At 59.7% G+C, this 20985-nt stretch overlaps 1 protein-coding gene across 1 annotated transcript; it reads right to left on the bottom strand.

The window, feature by feature from the left end:
* Window positions 1-269: 269 nt before the first annotated feature.
* Window positions 270-20706, bottom strand: MPP1 (MAGUK p55 scaffold protein 1). The gene is made up of 12 exons (XM_074883178.1): window positions 20379-20706; window positions 13777-13920; window positions 13348-13426; window positions 12277-12362; window positions 11040-11108; window positions 6697-6893; window positions 6320-6426; window positions 5302-5382; window positions 4634-4714; window positions 3988-4190; window positions 3320-3394; window positions 270-1615 (listed from the first exon to the last, which is right to left on the bottom strand). The coding sequence occupies exons 1-12, from the start codon at window positions 20472-20474 to the stop codon at window positions 1439-1441; spliced, it is 1395 nt and encodes a 464-aa protein (XP_074739279.1). The 5' UTR covers window positions 20475-20706; the 3' UTR covers window positions 270-1438.
* Window positions 20707-20985: the final 279 nt, after the last annotated feature.

Genomic DNA, 20985 nt, shown 5'->3' on the forward strand with positions numbered 1-20985 from the left:
CATGTTGGTGTGGACCATCACTAGAAGGGCCTTTGTTGCTGGCCAGGCCTTTGCAGGTGCATAGGGGCCACACCCTCCACTTTGGTAAAACCCACTGGGATGTGTGCTGGGTGGTCTCTTTACTCCTTTGCCTGTGCTGGAGAGAGTGGCTGGAGGGGCTGTTTGGTCCTGGCCTGCCTGACCTTGAGAGTGTTGGGGTCAGGGAGGTGGGAACAGACTTCCAGCTGTGAGCCAGTGCTCAGCCTAAGAGGTAAAACACCAGTCACAGCAGTGTTTCAGCACACGTTTATTGCTGCTCGTTGTTTCCCTGCAGTGGATCAGAACGAAAGTCCCTATTGCACATCAACAGATTTTATTTTTGGCATCCTTAAAAAATTGCACAAGACTTCTTAACCCCCTTCCCCTAGCTGACTGCTGAACACCTAAATGATGGCTGTGGTTTGCCCAGGAGCCATGGTGATGCTTCCTGGACATGGTCATGGTGGGGCTGGTGTGTCAGTACACTCCTGCAGAAAAAGAAACCCCTTTGTGGGGGTGGCTCTTATGTTTGCATACAGTGTGCAAGACACCCTAGACTCTGGAGAACATGCCTGGATGGTCTTTGCAGAGATACTTTCTACTGCATGCAACAGATGCTTGTGGCTGGATCTAATTTACCCATTGATCTGTCCCTATGGGGTTGGGTCTGTGGGACTTCCTCAGCTGCTGCCCAGTTTCTCTGGCCAGGTGGTAACAATCCAAGCTGCACGGTGAGAATTTAAATACAGTAAGTTTTTACAACTACAGTTGCACAGGATGAATCTGACAACTGCAACCTCAGAATGCAGGGTGAGACCTGCCTGGGGATAGAATGCTCCATGCTCCCTTTGTCAAATCCACACTTCAGCTCTTTCCCTGTTCGTGAGGGGAAACCCTTGCATGTAGAAGCCCTGGTGTGATCTGTGTGAAGCATCCTAAGCTGTGGGCTTCCTTGAAGCCTCACAGACACCAGCCAGGCTTTCAGGGTGGTGGTGGTGCAGTAGGCACCCCTGTGATGGCAGGGGACATCTGCCTAGAAGCCCCTGCTCTACCACTTCCTTGGGACTGACGCAGAGACGGGCCAGGTGCCACAGCAGGACTGTGCCTTCCCTTGCCCGGTGGGGTGGGGAGCTGTGCTCTCAGCTTATGGGGTGCCCAGGGCTCTGCTGGAGCCACCAACTTAGCACTGCACCGCAATGCTGCACGAGGCAGGCGTCCCCTGGGCAGCCCCTGTCCTGCGTTCCCCAGGGAGAGGAGATCTGGAGACCCTACGTGTGTGTCGACCGATTGGAGACCATGTCCGTGGAGTACAGGGGAAGGGGGTTGTGCTGGACTGCGTGTGGTCAGGGGAAGCGGAGGAGAAGGTTTCTCCCGGTGGCTGCAGGATGGTCGATGGAAGCGGCTGGGGGTGGATGCCCTCTCAGTAGACCCACGAGACGGGCACCCACTGTGGGGAGCTGCAGGCCTGCTCAAAGGCTTCCTGCAGCAGCTGGAGGCTTTCTTCCACCCCGTTGTTGACCAGCGAGAGGTCGAAGTAGTGTGCGTATCGGCTCCGGATGCTCTCCGAGTCCTTCCGGAGCTGCTGCAAAGCCTCTGACTGCAAGAAACGTGAGAGAGTGCTCAGAAGGCTGGGGAGGAGGGGAATCTCACAGCCCACCCAACAGGCAAACACCCACCACCGAAACAACTGAAGTGGTTGCTAAGTATCAGAGAACAGAGCATCCCTGCAGCTTGTCTGACAAGCTAGGAGCTGTGTGATCTCTGGGAGCGTGTGGGAATTTTGCTGGACTTTTATGCAATGCTGGGAGCATCGGGTTACCTGCTAGAGTGAGGCCAGACCTGCTTGGTCTTGTATTTATCTTTAAAATGCTTCGTGGCAGCTTTCTGGGAGGAGCAGGTTCACTGAGCTGCAGACTGCTCATTAATATACGAGGCAGTGTAGCCAGCTCAAGGCCAAAAGCTGCTTTCAAGGTAGGATCCCTGCAGGATGGTCCCTCCCCCACTGGCCTTTGAGCAGAACAGCCTGGCTGGCAGAGGTGTACCAGCCTCCCCATCCTGGTTTTGGCTGCGAGAGAGTTAAATTCCTAGTAAAAGTAAAGCTGCCTGCCCCCTCCTGCTGGTGTGGCTACTCTGTGCAGCTCCCCAGTTAGCAGGGGCATCCCAGGAGTGTTCCTGCGGCCACCCGTGCCCTCCCCAGCACAGTCCAGACCCATTCCCACCATCTCTCTGAGTGGGGCTCCCTGCTGCTGTGCCTGGGGGTGGGTGTGGGGGGGGTGAGCCTGGGGTGCTGGTGCTCACTGCAGCTCTGCTGTGCGTTGCTCTGCAGCTCTTGGGGATGGGGAGAGGAGTGCAATAAGCAGTTTGCCTGGGATATGTGAGCCCTGCTGGGTCGTGTTTTGGCTCTGCTGCATCCCTTCTAGTAAGCAGTTACCTGAGCTGCGGCAGGCAGCTATATATAGTGCCTGCACCACTGCGGCAGGAGCTCAGTCCTCTGTCTGGGGGCAGGGGTGGGTGATGGGGTGGCAGTGGGGGCAGCTTCCTAACCAGCCCCGTTTCCCGCCCCTCCCTGACACCCCCCCCCCCCCCCCCCCCCCCCCCCCCAGCCTTCTGCATCTGGCTTCACAATCCTCTGCAGGTTAATGTGCCTCTAAATGTCTGTACAACGCTTGCTCTGAAGGCTGCATAAATGTCCTCCCTGGAAACTAGCTGTACTTTAAGCTTTATCAACCCCAAATTAATAGGTTGGGAGAGGGGCCTTGGCTGGCCACAAGCCCAGGAGGAGCACAGCTCTGTGGGTTTCCCTGTTCTCCCATAACTCCCCCTCTCCCTGTGGCCATTCCTCAGGGAGCTGGTCCAGGCTGTGGCTGCCAGCCTCGCGGTGCTTGGTGCTGTGCGAGTTAACTGCGGCGGCAGTGCTGCTTTCATCCTAATTTTGGAGGGATGAGCATCTTAATGAGGGAAAGAATGAAAGGAGCTGCTGTTTGCGTCCTCCCTTTGCATAGCTGCTGGCAGGATAAATGTTCCTGCTCTGCAGCTGTGCTGGGCTGTGTGCCCCACTACACGTTAGCGGCCGATGATGCTGCTGGGAGAGAGTATGCAGCTACAGGAATCGCCAATTCCTGTTTCTCAGATCTGGGCTGAGGAAGTCGCTCCGGTCTCCTGGACCACAAAAATCACTGCGGACAGGAAGAAGCTCATGTGGAGCAGGGAGAGAGCCCTGGGCTGCTGCAGCTGGCTCCTCGACCCCCTGCCGCGGGCCGGCGAGCACAGCCAGAGCGGGAGCTGGCACCCTGCCACCCACCTGCTCTGCCTTGTCTGTTGGGGCTATGAAGACTATGAACGGGGAGAGCTCGGCTGTGCGGACAATCTTCAGGGTCTGTGGAGAGAAGGGGTAGTTATCAGTGTGGCTGTTCCTCGGGATGGGAGCAAGTGCAGGCAGCTGGCTCCCGTCCCCCACTACCCCACGCTGCCCCCCAGCCAGAGTGTGATAGTGCCTGTGATGCAGTGGTGGGCTCGAGGGGCCACCCCGGTCTGGGGCCATGGGCTCTCTGGGTACTCCTGAGCCTGGGGGTTGCTGGGTGAAGCTGGAGCAGGGGTCCCAACATGGACCTGCCCCCGTACCTCACTGGGGGGGACCAAAGGGCATCCCCAGCCCTGCTCTGGGCTGGCTACTGGGCATAACTGCCACTTTGCAAAGCAGCACCCACATGCTCAGTGTCAGAGAGGTGAAAGGGTCCCTTTCCCTCCCTGGCTGCCTGGCCCTGGCCTTGCTGTCACAGCCAGGTGTGTGCTGTGGCAGGGAATACCCTCACTGCACCCATGTCCTGGGAAGGGAAATGCCACCCCAGCACTCCCTGGCTTTTTCCTTTGGGAAGTGCACCAGGGAATGCAGGGACGGTCACAGCCAACACACAGGGAGTTCAATCTGTGGCAGCCCCCGTCCTGCCCACCCCTTCTCCTGCTCCCTACCTGGGGCTCAATGTCCAAAATAGCAACTTTGTCCTGCTGGTGGATCTTGTGCACTGTTTCAAACTTGGTGCCAAACATGTTTCCCTGGTAGCTTCCAAACTCCAGGAACTCGTTGGCTGAGATGTCCCGGGTCATCTCTTCGGTGGAGACAAAGTAGTAGTCCTTCCCATCCACCTCATTCTTCTTCTGGGGGCGTGTGGTGTCTGGGGAGGAAGGGAGATGGTGAGTGCTGGCCCCCAGGACTGGGGAACAGAGTGGAGCGGGCAGCCTCTTCTCTGGGTGACCTGGGTGTCTTGCCTTCCCTTTTTCAGCACAGGGCTAGGGCAGGGAAGACCTGTCTACCTCAAGACTAGGCTGTACTAATCCCCCTTCAACTCCTTCCTGCTTGGGACAAGTAGGGGGCTCAGCCAGCCTGAGGAGAGCCGCTGGGATGCGAAGAGTCTGTGCAGTGCAGGCAGCAGCCCTGCAGCCACCGCCGGGACAGCAGGCGGGAGGCCCTGCAGTGCCCTGTGTGGTGGTCTCTGACCGCAGGGGCTTGGTGGTGCTGGGGGAACATCTCTCCACCTCCGATGTGCTGCCAGAAGGTCCTGGCTCAAGGGGGAAAATGTGTCCCGTGCTGTGCCCTCCACCCTGGCTGGGTACTTACATGGGGGTGGGTACATGAACTTCTCCGGGTTGTTGCTGAGCAGAGCATTCTTGATGTGGCTACGGCCCACGCCACTGGCCCCTACAGAGAAGGAGGGATGGGTGCTGCAGCTGGGCTCACAGAAGCCTGGCAGGAGATGCTGGGGCCCCTCCGCAGCTCTGGGTCTGAGAAAAGGTGCAGAGCTCCTGGGGCCTTGCCCAGGATCTGCTTTCTGAGATGGTCCATGGTGTCTTCCAGCTCTGGAAGAGGCTCTCCCTGCCCTGGGCATGCTCAGCTCCAGCCCCAGCTAGAGACAGGACCCATGTGTGCCGAGAGGCCAGTACAGCTGGGCTGTGTGGGCTGCCCATGCCCACAGGGTCCACCCACAAGTGCTCAGCACCCACCCTGGGAGTGCTTGCTTTGGTGCAGCTGCACAGACCACAGCTGCTTTTAATAAACATTATCAGTAGAGTACTTAGGAGCTGGAAACTCCTGAATTAATGCTACCTCAGCATCACAGTGCAGGTGCCAGACGATGCACGATGCCGCTCAGAGGAGGGCAGCCTGCTTGGCGACTGCTGCAGGCAGAAGAAATGCTCCCCAGGTTTTGAAGGGCAGCACTGCCCCAGTCCTGGTGTCCACCACACACAGCCCCTGGGCCTGTGGAGGATGCCTGGGGCAGGACCTACCGATGAGCACCAGAGTCTTCCTCTTGAAGGCAGGCAGCCTCACCACCTCCTCATATGAAACCACATCCAGCTGGTCAAAAACTGGGGTGGAGGAGAAATGAGAGGGCAAGTGGTCAGAGCTGGCTCGGCCACAGCAGCAGGACCACGTGCGTAGCAGACCGAAGCCAGGTCCTCCAGCAAAACGGAGGGAGCGATCAGGACTGGGCTGGGAGCTTGTCCCCATTTGGCTGCTTGGGGAAAAGGAGAGCAGCCTCAGCAGCACGGGAGGTGTGGAGGGGGTGCTGGGGAGCTGGACCAGCAACCACCAAAGGAGAAGCCAGGGCTGCTCTTGCTCAGTAATTCTGCTCAGGACAGTAGGACCTGGGAGCTGGGGGCAGGGGGAGGTGGCAGGACACTGCAGAGATCTTGTTGCTGGGGGAGCTTTATTTATCTTGCTGATTTACAGCCTTGTTTGTCACTGGTTGGAGCTGCAGGCTGGGCTTGGAGCCAGCACGTCCTCAGGCACCCGCCTTTGCTGGCCCGGGACACAGGGTGTTTGGGACATGGGGTGTTTGCACGGGTGGCTGAGGGGCAGGCTCACAGCTCGGCAGCTGTGGGGAGCAGTTCAGGCTGCTCTCTTAATTGCTGAACCACAGCAAGGCCACCCCTGGACCTGCAGGTCAGCAGCCTGCGGGGTTTGAGGCCTGGGAGTCCAACCTCCCAAGGAGCTCGGGGCCAGAAGCACCGGTGACGGTCACCGCAGGAGCGCAGGGAGCTCAGCGCTAGTTCCCGCGGGAGCCAGCTCCGGCCTTGTGCACTACAGAGCTGCATGGGGACACGGCTGTGGCCACGAGGGGTATGAGGACTCTGGAGAAGGGACTCAAAAAAGCTGACAGCTGTGGGGTATCCTCCCAAGGTCCCACTACCAGCACTGCTAGGCCATTTGGTCTGACTGCCATGGAGGACAGACTCACCCCTGCCCAGAGGCAGGGTGATGGCCAGGGCTGGGGATGGAGCCTGTTGCCCTGCTCACACTTACTTGAGCTGTGCTTGGCCAGGTATTTATCTTTGCACTTCTTCTTCTTCCCAAAGGGGCTGCAGCTTGGGGATTCGCTCTGGCTGGACTGGGTAACGCTCGCCACACGCCTGCCAAAAGAGGAGGACACCACCATGGTCCAGCCGTCACCCCAAGCCCTGGGGGAGCAGCAGGATTGTCCCTCAGACATGCAAGGGCAAGATGAGCAGGGTGGCTGCTGGGACAGGTAAAGGCTCACCCTGTGGCAGATGAAGGGGACATGTGCCTCCTTTTCCCAGCAGTGATGCTGGTGTTACCCAATACAGTCACACTCCTGGTAGCACATGGTCACTGTTCTCCACTCCCAGATCCAGCCCTTCTGGCCAAATCCAGGGACCTACCACTCCTGCAGCTCCGGAGAAGGGATGAGTCCTGCTGACTCAGTGCAGGAGCCCTCCACCCGGCCCTGCCACCAGTTGCTGTCGTCCTTGTTTATGATTTGAATCACGTCACCAGTCTGAAACTTCAGCCCCGCTTCCTTGCAGGGGATCAGGTTGTCTTTTTTGGGGTCATAGTCAAACTGCGCCCTCATGAACATCTGCAAAAGAGAGAGCAGGCCAGAGTTGGCATGGCCACGCAGGGTGGCAGATCTTGGTTGTGTCCAGCTCCTGGCCCCACACCACATCCCCAGGAAGTGACTGCAGAGCCGGCTTCACAGAATCACAGAATCGTCTAGGTTGGGAAACACCTTGAAGATCCTCCAGTCCAACCATTAACTTCACACTGACAGTTCCCAACTCCACCAGATCCCTCAGCGCTGGGTCAACCCGACTCTTCAACCCCTCCAGGGATGGGGACTCCCCCCCTGCCCTGGGCAGCCCATTCCAACGCCCAACAACCCCTTCTGCAAAGAAATCCTTCCTAAGAGCCAGTCTGACCCTGCCCTGGCGCAGCTTGGGGCCATTCCCTCTTGTCCTGGCGCTTGTTCCTTGGCTCAAGAGACTCATCCCCCTCTCTGCACCCTCCTTTCAGGGAGTTGTAGAGGGCCATGAGGTCTCCCCTCAGCCTCCTCTTCACCAGACTAAACCCCCCCAGTTCCCTCAGCCGCTCCCCATCAGACCTGTGCTCCAGACCCTGCACCAGCTCCATTGCCCTTCTCTGGACACGCTCGAGTCATTCAATGGCCTTTTTGGAGTGAGGGGCCCGCACAAGGTCCCTGCTCCAGGAGGGATCACAGTCCCTGCTGCTTTCCAGGCCCCTCCAAGGCTGGGAAGCGGGGGAGAAAGGGAGATGCACAAAGCCTTGGAGGGAGCTCTTGGGCATGGAGCTACAGTGAGACCAGTGGGAGGGAGGGAGGGAGGACAACATCTTTGCTTTACTGGGAGGCAGTGAAACAGCTGCTGCCTCTAGGCAGGTCTGCATGCCCCGCAGCGGGTGCTCCAGCCCTGACACGCAGCCCTCCTGCTGTCCCCAGGCGCTGCGCAGTGCTGCTGGGCTCAGCCAGCCAGAGGAGCCATCGCAGCGGTGCACCCTGCAGTCCCATGTCCTGGGGACCTCAGGGAAGGCCACATCTCAATCCCCATGTTGATCCCTGCCTGGGTCTGTCCTGGCCTCTTCAGCATCAGCTACTCTTGCAATGTTATATTCATCACAGCTGCAACTGGAAGTGAGCTGCTGCTGCTTCCCAGGGCACTGTGCCACCCTCCTGGGGCTGGGGAAGCCCTGGGGACCAGGAAAACATGAGAAAGTGGCCTTTCCCTGTCCCTTCTGCTCACTCAGATCTTTGGGAGGGAGTCTACAGCGCCTGCTCCCATTGGAGCAGCCCACCCTGCTGCCCCCCCCCACGGCCTCAAGCCCTCCTGAAGCTAGACGGGCAGCCGGGCGCCCCTGGGCTCTCGCTGCCTCTGAGCATCTTTGCAAGGGCAGGAGAGAAATGGCATGTGGCTTTCGCACTCGGATCTTGTTTTCCAGGAATGCTGTTCAGGAAGAACAGACTGTCAGAGAGCAAAAGGATGGATGAGAGTCCCCTATCACCAGGAGGATGGCAGACCATGCATCTGCACCCAGCATTTTCTGTACTGCCACTTGCTCTCAGTGCCTGGATGCACAGGTCCTTGTCTGAAACGCTGCTGCAGCTGCAATCTGTCTCTGGCCAGTGTACCTGGCAAGATCAGGACCAGCTCAGGACTAGGGTGGGGGCAAAGCCAAGGCAGGGTATGGAGGATGGGGAGTGAAAGGCTGGGTTGAAGGAACAAAGTAAGGCTGTGGCTAAGCACAGCGCTCACAATGCCCTTGTTCCCCTCCCGGGGTTTTTTGTCCTGTGGGCCTGAGGCTGCTGGGAGCTCCCAGTCATGGTGCGAAGTCCTGCAGGGTGTCCCACAAGTCATGGGTGCTCCCCGTTGTTTGAGACTTGTGTGAGCACTCAGGAGGGTGCTGGGCCCTGAGCCAGCGGCGTGCCTGAGGCTGCCCAGCAGTCATGCTACAGGCAGAACCTTCCACAGGGGAAGCAGCAGTATCAGGCCCAGCTTCACGCTTGTGCTAATGCAGGCTTCCCCTGAGCACAACCCTGATATTTATCCCAGAAATGCAGCATGTGGCAAGTGGGCAAAGGGATTCCCGTGGGGTGATGCCTATGTCCTGTCCTCAGATGTGATAGGCAGGGCTTAGGAAGTCCTCCTCCCTGGGTAGGGTAGACCATGCTGTCCTTGCTCCACATTAAAACAATTTCCTGCAGTACGTCCTCCAGCAGTGCTGCTGGAGGCACAGGGCCAGCAGGACATGGACGCGGTTCCCTTTCACTGCCAGAAAAGCAAGCATATGGATCAAGCTGTGACATGAGACCTCTCACAATGGAAGACAAGAGTGGAATCTCCTTTCAGCATGAGGACTAACGCTTGTTTTGAAAGCACTCTCTGGCACCAGGAAGCTGGTCATCAACACAACCACACAAGGGACACACAGCAAGCACTGCCCAAGCATCTGCCTGGAGCCCTCTGCTCCTGCAGCCCTGGTACCCCAAACCAGACATAACCAGGCCACTTTTGGAAAGACCCTCCCTTACACCAATTAGGAGTTAGCATCAGAGAGCTCCAGCCATCACCCATGGACTGCAAAGGGCCAGCTCCAAATGCAAGCTATTTGCCTGCCTGCTGCCAGCCCCACCTCCGGGTACTGAGCAGGCTCCAGCATGAGAAGCCCTGGTTTTTAAAGTCAAAAGGCTGCGGTTTACGCCTGGGAACAGCTTGGCAGTGACCTCAGGAGCCCCGAGTGCTCAGTGCTTCTCATTAGAATCCTCCCAAGCAGACCTGCCCCAAGCACTCAGCTGGCCTCAAAGTGTCTGGCTGCCAGGCTGCGGGGCAAGCCAGGGCAGGGGGGCATCACGATGCCAGGATGTGCACTGTCCTGCCTGCCAGGACCTGGAATGAAGGTGATCATGGGGATCCAGGGAGCTGAAACAAAATCAAAAGTCCACTCTCGGCGGTGGACTGCAACAAGCAGAGACGTGAGCAGCCTGTGAGCTGGGGAGCAGACAGCACCACAGCCCTGGACACAGCAACAGGGGGGACAGGGAGGGAGTTTGTCCCCATGTCCCTCCCTGAGCCCACGGCCAGTCTCAGGCGAGCCAGCAACTGTGTTCTTTCTCTCAGAGGTAACTTTTGCCCTGGCACTGAGCTGGCCTGGCCGACTGGAGCTGGCTGGGTCAGGCCAGGGAGGGCAGATGGGCAGCAGGGAAGGGCAGACATGGGCCAGTGTTTCAGAAACAAACACGTGCAAGGCTGGTTGAGCTGGAATGGGGACAGCATGGGCTGAGCAAGAAATGGAGACAGTTTTCACTTGCCATCATGCTGACAGACTTCAGCTTCTCTGGGTAAGGAAGCAGGGTGACAGGGGTTATCCCATCCCATCCCATCCCATCCCATCCCATCCCATCCCATCCCATCCCATCCCATCCCATCCCCCACCCTCTGCCTCTGAGCTCCTCTCTCACTCCTGCCTGTCCCTGACAGGGGGGCTGTGCTGGGGTTGGCTCCTGCACCCAGAGACAGGACAGCATCCCAGCCACTACACACTGGAGGCTTGGCAGAAGAGCCAGCCCTCCCTGCTCCCTGGGCATTTCGGCTACAGCAGGACTTCAAAGGCAAAGCCAGGCAGGTGTCGCCCCCTGGCACAGCACGTCACCCTGGCAGTGGCAGCAGGCACACGGAGCTGCCTTCCTCTCTCCCACCACTTCCTTCCTCCCACGCGCTGCTCACAAGCGTGCTGGTGACATCCAGCCCTACGTCACCCTCCTCGTGGCTGAGGCACCACACATCAGTGACAGCCCGGTGCTGCACCTGGAGGTGCTGCTGTGGCCCCGCGGTGGGGATGTGGCTCTAACGGCTCTGAAGGTGGCAGGAAGCTCTCCTGGACTTCCTGGTGTGCACACGCCGCTGCTTTCCCATCCCCAGACACTGCGCACATGTACCACTGTGGCTCAGGCACCCCAGGCCCACGTTCCTACACACACATTGACTAAATACATCCACACAGGGCCAAAATCTGCTTGTTTGCAGCAATGTAAGCACAAGACAGGTCCCTTCATCCTCCAGCAGCTCAGGCAAGGTGACCAGGCAGCCATCCCCTTGTCCTTCCCTGGCTCAGCACAGTTCTCTCCCCAGTGCTGGTCCCCTGCGGTTCACTCTGGCCCCACACGGCCCCGCAGCCGTGTCCCGGCACAGCCCGTGGGTCTGGAAGCTGCACTTACCTGGAGAGCAGGGAGGCGGCTTTGTTGGTTGGGAATGACTTTTATTGAGACCATCCCCTTGGTTTCTTTCTAGTGAACAAAGGAAGGGGAGAAAGAAGAGTTGGAGGAGGTGGTGCCTGGAGGCAGCCCAACAGCAGCAACCCGTGCAGGGAACTGCCGAGTGCCTGGGGGACACCACAGCCTGGCCAGAGACAGCTCTGCCACGGCTGGGCGAAGAGCCATGGCAGCATACTTTTGCCACGCTTCCCATCCCCGTGGGGGGACACCAACACCCCCATAAGGGGCTGGCTGTGGGCACACAGAGCAAACATGGAGATGTGTATCATCTCTGGCCTGGCTGCCCCAGTGAGGAGCCTGGGAGGAGGGGCTGGTTCTGCCAGGTCCCCTCCATCAGCTGGCCTCTCACTCCTGCCCTCCTGGTGACATGAGAGGCACGGCACCCCCTTGCCTGCCACTGGCCAGATGCACTGTTGCCCCACATGCTTCACAAGACCTACATTGTCCTGTGGGGACAACCACATCTGGAGGCTTGGATGGACCTCCTGGGCCAACTGTGCCTCTTGAGAGGCAAAGACAAGCTCCTCCTTGGTCCTGCTGTCTGGAGAAGGGATGTCCCACCACCAGCCAGGAGAGGACTGTGGCACTGCGGCAGGGCCAGGCCTCCTGCTCGGGCTCCTGGTGGGTGTCCTCAGCACCACCACCACCTCCCTCCGGACAGTCCCACATGCTGGGCAGAGATCAGGATGGCCTCAGCGTGTGAACCCGAGGCAGGTCTGAGACCCTGTCCAAAGCTGTCTAGCAAGGGCCTGGCAGGATCATCATGACATCAGCAGCAACAAAATGGCACCAAGGTGACCTGCGGGAGCGGCTCCGGTCTGCAAGAGCAGCCAGCTCCTGGGCTGGAGTTGCATACCAGTCTTGGCAAGCAGAGGTGGCTTCCAAGCCCCACACACATCAGTACATGTCAGGGACCCAGCCAACAGCCTTCGCTGCTGCTCTCGTGAGGCCTGAAACAAGCTGCAAGCACAGAGCACCGAGGCTGCATAGAGAGACCTGGTGCTTGGCCGTGTTACAGCCCCCCGACGCAGCGGCCCCAGCTCCTGCCACATCACACCGCTGCACAGAGCTCTGTGTTGGCACTGGCATCTAGGAGGGGGCGAATGCTCAGCCAGCATGCAGATCTGCAGGCCAAAGGGGTCCTTCCTGGGGAACAGCCCTGCCAAACACAAATACCTACCAGCATCTTCTGCAGCTGGTCAACCGAGTGGTTGCTCACACTCTGCCCATTGATTTCTATGATTTCATCACCCACGTGAAGGGAGCCTGCCAGCAATGGGAGAAACATGAAAATGCAGGACTGGACAAGAGCCACTCACCAAACCCAAACTACACAGCTCCACCAGCCTCCTGACCCCCTGGGCAAGCTGTGGCCAGGACACTGGCGTTTGCCTGGGCAATGCTTGTGGAGCCACACGTGTCACCAAAGCACATGGGAATAAAGCACAAGGAGATCGATTTCTTCCCCCTCCACCCAATACACACACTTCATCCAGTCTGAAGGTCATCAGGACGCCTTCCACTGTGTGTCCTTTAGTGCTTTAGACTGGTCAAAGCACCTGTTTCAGAGTTATTCAAACCCAACCCCAAGTACCTCACCTGAAGCCAAGTGACAGCCCCCTTACAGGGCCCTTGACACAAGCATTCTTGACTTTGTGTGTTTTCAGTTTATAAGCCCAGGCAGATTACAGCCTCGGATATACTGCTATAAATCAGGCTCCAGTAGTGTTATTGGAATGGCTCCTGTGTTATTTTGGCAGGGGTAAGCTCAGACTTCCCACTTGGCTCTAAGGCTGGAAAAGGGGCCTCTTCTTCTAAGCACAGAACATCTCATTTCCATGCCCCCTTGGCAAGACCCAAAACCAGAAAACAGCACCTATTTATTTCTTTTGGCATCTTCCTTTGGTCTGCAGAGCCAATCTACAGCAAGCCTGTCCCACCTGCGCACTTTAGGAATGGGAAGAGCTTCTCCTGTAGTCTCTGGGGTATGATCCATCTCTCGTTACAGTGACCGCATCACAAGACAGAGACAGACTGTCTCTGGTTTCATTTTGAGAGAGCCCTTCCCCCAGCCCTTTCTTTCTCCCTAAAGCCTCCAGTGTATTAACACAATGACCATGCAGAGAGACCAGCAAGTCCTGAGCTCCTGACACATTCCTAGTGGAGGATCAGACACAGATGTCCACGTCACAGGGGAAACCCAGCAGTGCTGGGGGGCTGCCACACACTGCCTCTACAAGGGCCTCGTTACCTTGTCTGTGAATCATCCCCCCGTGGAAGATCCTGGCCACCATGCAGCTCTGCTTGTCATTGAGCTTCAGCGTGATTCCCTGGAAGACAGGAAAATCCATGACTGCTCACTGGAGGGGAGGGCTTCCGTGTTCCCAGCAAAGTCCTCTCCAGGCCCATGTCCACAGTGGGCTGCACAGTGGCTGGGGGGAAGCCCCTGGCTTGGCCAGCCCTGCCTGCTGCAGCTCCTCCTGGCACAAGTATCACCACCCTTTGATGGGGCTCGCTCCGGGTTCCCAGGCAGGAGGCACGATCCAGCACCTTCTTCCCGTGGCCAACACCTCCAGCGATCGATCTCCTGCTTCCCCCGAGGCCAGCCCGTTGGCACAGCTCTACCTGCCCCTCCGCCCCCCCGGGTGCCACCAGGCTTTGGGATCTTGCCAGCTCTCACCATGGGCTCCTCTGTGACCTTCTCGAACTGGATGAGACGTATCTTCCGCACCTCGCGGCTGTTGGTGTGGGAGGGGCTGCCCAGAGTCGCTGAGCCGTTGGTATAAATGTCCTCAGTCATGGCATTTGGGGACTGAGTGATGGCCTGTCAGGGCAAAACAAAGACTGGGATTTAGGGGCTCCATCTGAACAGGGCCTGGGAGTGCTGTCTCCCCACTGTGGGGCTGAGCTACTCCACCATGTTAGGGTGCCTGGGGAGCAGGTGGGGCACGGGGAGAGGAGAGACCCAGGGCCTGGAGGAGAGGACAGTAGGAGCAAGAAAAGGTAAGAGCAAAAGACCTTCACCCTTGAAGGTGTGGATGCGGGCTTGATCTGCAGTTTTCCAGCCTGGGAAATGCAGGAGGTAAGAAAACTTCGGAAAAGCTGCAAGTAGCAGAAGCCAAAAGTGTCCACAGCTGATCATCTTCTGCAGCAACGAGTCCCAAACACTACTTGTGTGTCGCAGCAGCATTTGGCCCACAGCAGGCTTGTTGCAGAGCATAAAGCCCAGAACAGCTTCACTGAGCGAACGGCGCAGTTTAAGACTCACCCCTGAGAACTGGGGCCAGGCTCTGCCCTGGCTCAGTTTGCAAGTTCAACCTTTTCTCATCTATGTCAGTGGGCAACCAACACGGTGCAGAGCCACATCCACATCCAGGCACTGAAGGCAACATGCTCCCAAGCCAGCCAGAAACTCCCCATTCACCTCCCCAGCTCCCAGCTACAGGCCAGTTCATGCTGGCTGGCACTGGGAAGCCAAGCAGGGACTTTCAGCCATGGGGAAACCTCTGTTTGTCTCCAGCAGGCTCTGGCATCGGGGCAGGTGGAGGGTTCGTGGGGTCCCAGGCAGAGACCTCCAAACCCGCCCTGCCATGCGGCAGGGCCACTGCAAACTGATCTGCCACCTCCCAGTCTGAGAAAGCCGGAGGCAGTCCTGTCAGAGCCCTCGGGCATGCTGGGCAACCTCTCCGCACAGCTCGCAGACGTGCTGGTTTGGCCCCCAGTGCAGCAGACTTCCTTCGAGCCTCTCCCAAATTGTTGCTGGCCCAGCAAAACCCAGGCCAGCTTTGATCTGCAGCCCCTGCCCACCATGTGGCACACTCAAATCCCCACGCCAGACCACAAGGCAAAGCAAACCCTCCTGGCTGCCCACTCCACACCGGGCTACCAGCTTTGCTGCCCAGCTTGTACCCGCCTTCCCAGCAGCGCCCGGGTTGGGAGCCACAGCCAGCAAACCCGCAGGGACGCCCAGCCAGGTCCTCGCCGGCTTTAGTCCCGCATCAGCGACGCTGCACGCCATGCCCAGCCAGGCAGAGCCAACAGCTCTCCCCTCTGCACACCCGCTTGCCAACCCCTGACCGAGCGCTGGGCCCCCGGGCTCTGTGCTACCAGCCTGAGCCCAGCACCCTGGCTCGCTCTCGCGCACCACAGGCACCGGCCCGGAGCAGAGAAGGGGCTGCAGCCCCACACTGCCAAGGGGCGAGACCTGGCCAGGCTACGGGGAAGGTTCATGTGGGTGCAACTGCGGTGAAGAGCATTTCCCAGTGGGGTGCAGCCATGGCACTAAACCACAACAAACTGAGCTTTGGTAGGGATGTGCTGGAGTGCTGCCAGGCTGAGACAGTGGCCCAGCCCTGTGCAATGTCCAAAAGCAGGGAGGGAGCCAAAGGCAGGGGCAGCAGAGCCAGGACTAGCTGGGTCAGCACGAGAAAGGCTGGCAGAGAGGAACAGACCAGCATCGAGCCCCCAGCGCTATCGCAGCTTCGATGAGAGGGCGCTGGCAGGGCTGGGCCAGGGCAGGAAGGGTGCAGGGAGCCATGTGCCCACGCTGCAGTGACAGGGAAGATTCAAGATTTATTTTTAAGCCAACTGTTTCTAAAAGAGCCAACCAACCTCCCCCTCAGAGGAAAAAGGGGACTGTGTGGGCTGCAGCCATCAACAGCTTAAAGGAGGAGGCTGAATCCCAGCCCAGAGCAACACCTGGGTCAAGGACTCGTGGGGTGGCAGGAAAAGTGACTCGCAGCCCCCAGCCTGGCTTGCCAGCCCCAGAGCAGGGCACGCTGCTCCCGTGCCATTCGCAGGGCAGAGGGACAAATCCAGCAGTGTGGGTGCCTAGAGCCAGCCCTCAGCTCTCTGCCAGCTCTTCCAGCTCTGCTGAGCCAGTGGGTGGGAGCAGGAAGAGGATGAGGAACTTCTCCAGCCCTGCCCAAGGCCAAAGTGCCCGTGAGGTGGTTTGAGTCAGCACAGATCACACTTATCTTGGTCATGCCTTGGGAAAGCGTTACACTGTGCAATCCCTGGCTTCAAACCTCTAGGCTCAGCAGAGCCCGATGACCCAGGACACAGCACAATCTGCTCCAGAGGCTGGGAGTTCCTGTCCCCGCTGTCCCCACCATCCCTGCCAGCTGAGCCTCCCGGCCCTGACCTTTGCTTTTTGCTGAGAGCTGGAGAAAACACCCAGCCCTTGATGCTGATGCAGCAGCAGTGTCACCTCGGTGACTCCCAGAGTCTCGCTGCTGTGCCTGGGGACAGCCACCAGTCACCTGATGGCAGCCCTGAGCCCAGCAGGGCCCTCTGGCAACTCCCCCTGCCCCAAACAGAGCCACGCTGGGATGGCGTCGGCTTTTGCTGACCACACTGGGCAGCCGGTGGATGGGGACAGGAAAATGCCTGGCTCACGAGGAGGACCAGGACCCAGGGGGTGGCAGATTCCAGCCCCAGTGTTGGGCATCCAGAAGCCGGAGACAGGAGACGTGTGTGGCTCTCACGCTCCATGCACACGAGCCGGCTGGCTGGATCGCCTACCCTGCACTCTCCTGGCAGCCACCACGCTCTCGGCCAGCTTGGCCCGGCATAGCCTGTGACCTCAAGAGCCTTTCAAGTCATGCTGGCAGCAGGCCAGGCCCTGCTACTTACGCACTGCTTTGCAGGAAACGTCTGCGAGTGCTGCTGAGAGCCAGCGCCGTGGCCACCAGCCGCGGCCGGCTCTGCACAACCCTGCGCTAGGGCCAGCCTTGAGCAGACATGGGGTGAGGAGGCTGGGGGGCTGAGCTGTGCAATAGAGCTGCTGGGTGCTGAGCAGGGCCCCAACGGGGCTGTTCGGCCCTGCCCAGCACCCAGCAGCCCTATGGGTGCCTTGCTGGCGAGGGGACAAACCCTCGCACAGAAATCCTGCTCCAGGTGGCCATGCACAGAGGAGCCACCGGCTCCACGGGTCAAAGAGGTGCACCTCAGCTCCCTGCCCGTGTCTTCCTCAAGACCCCTGATTTCTCCCCATATCCCAGGGCGGAGGGAAGGGCACCGGCTCCCCAAGCAGCATTTCCAACAGGACTTTGGTGAGTGCGGAGCTATGGTCAGCGAGGGCCGAGCATCCTGTCCCCCGCAGGGTCAGCACTGTCTGCCAGGGCTGCTCCTGTGTGGCACTGCCTCAGGCAGACTGCATGCCACCGGGCAAATCAAACACTAACTGGGTAGCTTGTTTGCAGGAGGCTGAAGCAGCACTTGAGGAAAGCAGCACCGTAGTGCAAGGGGCAAGTTTGGTGGTTTGGTTCCTGGGCTCTCCTTGCTGCTCTAACCAAGAGACTTCAGAATCAGGTGCCCTTGGAAGCACAGGGCTGCCCGGCAAGCGCGCAAAAAAAGACCAGATGCTGCTGGCTTTGCCAAGTGGGCCCCCAGAATACAGCAGCTCAGCGGTAGGAGGGAACCCTGGAGCAGGGATTGCCCAGAACACGCTCCACTGCCCACAGTGAGCCACAAAATCCCAGCTCCCTCGAGGAATCATCACCCCTCACGTTATAATCACCGTAGGTGTGCGCAAGGAGCCCGGGGCACTGCATGGTGCAGAGATGTCCTGGCCCAGCAACCTCTCCTCCCACCTTACAGTGCTCCAGCCTGGCCACCCCACCATCCAGCAGACGTGTGCATCGTGGGCTCAGTACAGCTTAAAAAACACAGCGATGTGTAAAAAGAGCAAACTGCCAAAAAACCCCCCTGAGCTTGGGAGTTGCTTTTGGGCTGCTCCAGCAGTCTGGGGAGCAAGAGCCACGTGGACATTTAGAAGTAATTCATCCCTAGGGGTTACTGCCTTCTCAGGCCTGCCAGCACAACGCAGGAGCAACCTCACCCAAGACCCCTTCCAGCTATATGATCCCGATTTAAAAAAATAAAAATAACAAATGTAATTACACCAAACTGGATTACATTGCTGACACTGGGAAAAGGCCCAGCAACACCAACAGGTCGCAGTGGGAAGGGGAACAGAGAAATAGGAGGGAAACGAGTGGTCGTGGAGGCCAGAAGATGCCAGTGGCGCTGCGTGCCCTCACACTGACTCCAGATCACGGAGTGCTGCGATGAAAAAGGGCCAGATTTTCAAGGGAGCACAGTCAGTTTTGCTGAGGCACCATCTTGCCATCAGGAAAGGCTGATGCAGCCTTCCAGATGTGTTTGTGAAACCGGTCACCTCCCGAGGAGAGTCAGTAACACCACAACACTGACAGAAGAAACCTTTCAGAACAAGCCCTGCGAAATGGCTCTTCCCCTGCAGCCGTTACAGCCTGGAACATGGCAAAATGCATTTGAGAGGAAAAAGTTGGAAACAGCCCACCCCGCCCCCTTCATTTTGGTCAAGTCCAGAAGTTTTGCTCAGCTTTCAACCACCAGTTTTGCCCTCAGACATTTCAAGACTTGGTCCCTGGGGACTGTGGCCTCAGTCTGCTCCGGAGCTGGTGCTGGCTGGGTGCTGGGAACCGCTGGGAAGCAGCGTCCCCTCCGCACCCCCAGGCTCAGCTCTCTCCAGAAGCACCCTCCTTTTCTCCACTGGACTCACAAAGGTCACATTTGCTGCCCATTTCACAGCTGGGGAACTGAGTCACGGCCAATAAAGGGACATGCCCAAGGTCACTCTGCCAACCAGGTGCACAGCTGGGAACAAAGCCCACACCTCTTTAGTAAATCAGTATTTGCCAGTTGGGAGATAAGAAAAAGATATGGAGGCATGTGGTGAGGCTCAAGGGAAGAGGGCAAGCGGTTTCCTCCACTTTGGCTAGTTTTCTAGCAACGACACGGCTTCCACTCGAGGAGGGTGTGCAGGCCCTGCCACCATGGGAGGAACATGGGATGGCGGTTCCCAGCGTGTGGCTCCATCAGAGGAAATGGGGAAGAGAAACCTCCCAGCCACCCTGTTTGATTCCAGCCAGGGCCCAGCCGGGCCCAGCACCCCTCCCGGGAGCTGCTGCCGGACAATGTCCCTGCTGTCCCACAGAGGGGCCACAGCCACCGTGGCCAGCACCGTCTCTGCATGCACGTGCCATGGGGATGAGCACGATTGCCCGGCAAGCTCAGGACACGTAACCCCAGTTGAGTGCCAGCCCTGCAGAGCTTCTCCTAAACGGCCCCAGGCAGATCCCAGTTCACCATCTCGCTTTATCCCCACTGGGATAAACACTCCGTAACACCAGGGAGCTGCAGGCCAGCTCCTGCTTTTTCCATGCCCTGCTGCCATTGGCAATTTATCCCTGAAGCCAGGCAAGTCCTCTGCTTGGATCCTGCAGGCAGAGGGATGGGAGAGCTCCCCTCAGCAGCTGCCTGATCCAGGCACTTGGCTTTAAAAGCTTTTTTTTTTTTTTTTTTAAAGCACTCTGCCAGGGTTGAGCCAAAAAAAGCTCATGAACCACTGGTAGGGGACAGATCTGAGAAGCCTCTTTTGGATGCTGTAGCGACCAACGGGATAAGCAGCACTTCAGGAAAATTTCCCTCCTGCTCTCAAAGGCTCCCCACAGCCACAAGGAAACCTCAGCCCAGGCTCGTTACGCCACGGCTCTGCTCAAAGTTGCAAATCTCTGCTGGGAGAAAAGCACCAGCTGCTCAGCACTGGGCACTGCTGACCTTCTCCCGGTGGCACCCAGGCTACCCCAAGTGACACTGGCTGGGGACAGAGGCCTCCCAGCAGACCCGGGATGGCTGGTGCAGCCTAATCTCCTCGGGTGTGCTCGCCCCTCGCCCCCCCCCCTGCCCCGGGGTAGGTGTCAGAGGGGCTGGTTGCATCCTCCCTCCCTGGGGCCAAGCCCCACCGCCACCCCTCCAGCTCCCGCGGGAGGCTGCTCGCAGCTGAATCAGCTCATGTGACAGGCAGTTCCAGTTCAGACCAGCTACAACTTTGCAGCAAAACAAGCCCAAGCTCCTCCGTGGCAGGATGCTGCAGCCTTCCTCCCCTGCGCCCACCTCCTCCTCCCTGCCCGGCCGCGCTGCCTGAGCGCTCCCCCGCCGCCCCCAGCCCCGCTCCGGGGTGCGGGGGACCCGCGGGACCGCACCCACGGGTCACGCACCGCGATGCTCACCGCCTGCCCGCCGGGGGGGCTCTGCCCGAGGGGCCCTGCTGCCGCCCGCGTGGGTGCGGGATGGCGGGGGACCCCCGGGGGGGGGGCGCTGCGGGCCCGCGGGGGGGGGGGGCGGGGGACGCGGAACGGTGGGGGGCACGCGCGCTCTCCGGGGGCTGCCGGTGCCGCCGCGGGGGGGCGGGCCGGGGCTGGGGGCGGCGCTGCCCCCCCCCCCCCCGCCGCTCACCTCGGGCTTGGCCCGGTTCTGCAGGAGGTGCTCCAGGTAGAGGTCGGAGAGCGCCGTCCGCATGCTGCCGCCGCTGCGCCCCGACTTGAGGGTCATCGGGCCGCCGGTGCCGCCGGCTCCCGCAGAGCGGCCCGGCCCCGCCGCTCGGCCCCGGCTCCCGCAGCGCCCGGCGCGCCGCCCGCCCTGTGGCAGCGGGGGGACCCTGCGGGCCGGCGGCGCCGGGCGGAGCCAGGCGGGGAGGGGGAGGGCCGGGCCCGGGCGGGCGGGGGAGGGCCGGGGCCGCCGCGCCGGTGCTGTGGCCTCGCTGCGCTTCCCCCCCCGCCGGCTCCGGGTCGGTGCGGAGCGGCCGGCGGTGCCGGGAAGGGGAAGGGGGGCGGCCCCAGAAAGGGAGGGGAGGGGAGGGGGCGCCACGTCCCCGCAGAGGCGGCACATCGGCACCGCCGGCCGCCCCGCAGAGCCCCGCCTCCCCCGTGAAACTGCCCCCGCGGGCTCTCTGCCGGGAACGGGCCCTGGCCCCGCCACCCCCGGCCGGCCCGGCGCAGGGGGGTGCTGACCCCCGCGGGGGGGCTGGCTGCACCCCCTCCCGCCAGCCCGCATGGCCGCCAAG

The sequence above is a fragment of the Strix uralensis genome, chromosome 13 (genome assembly GCF_047716275.1).
Source record: "Strix uralensis isolate ZFMK-TIS-50842 chromosome 13, bStrUra1, whole genome shotgun sequence".
NCBI lineage: Eukaryota > Metazoa > Chordata > Aves > Strigiformes > Strigidae > Strix > Strix uralensis.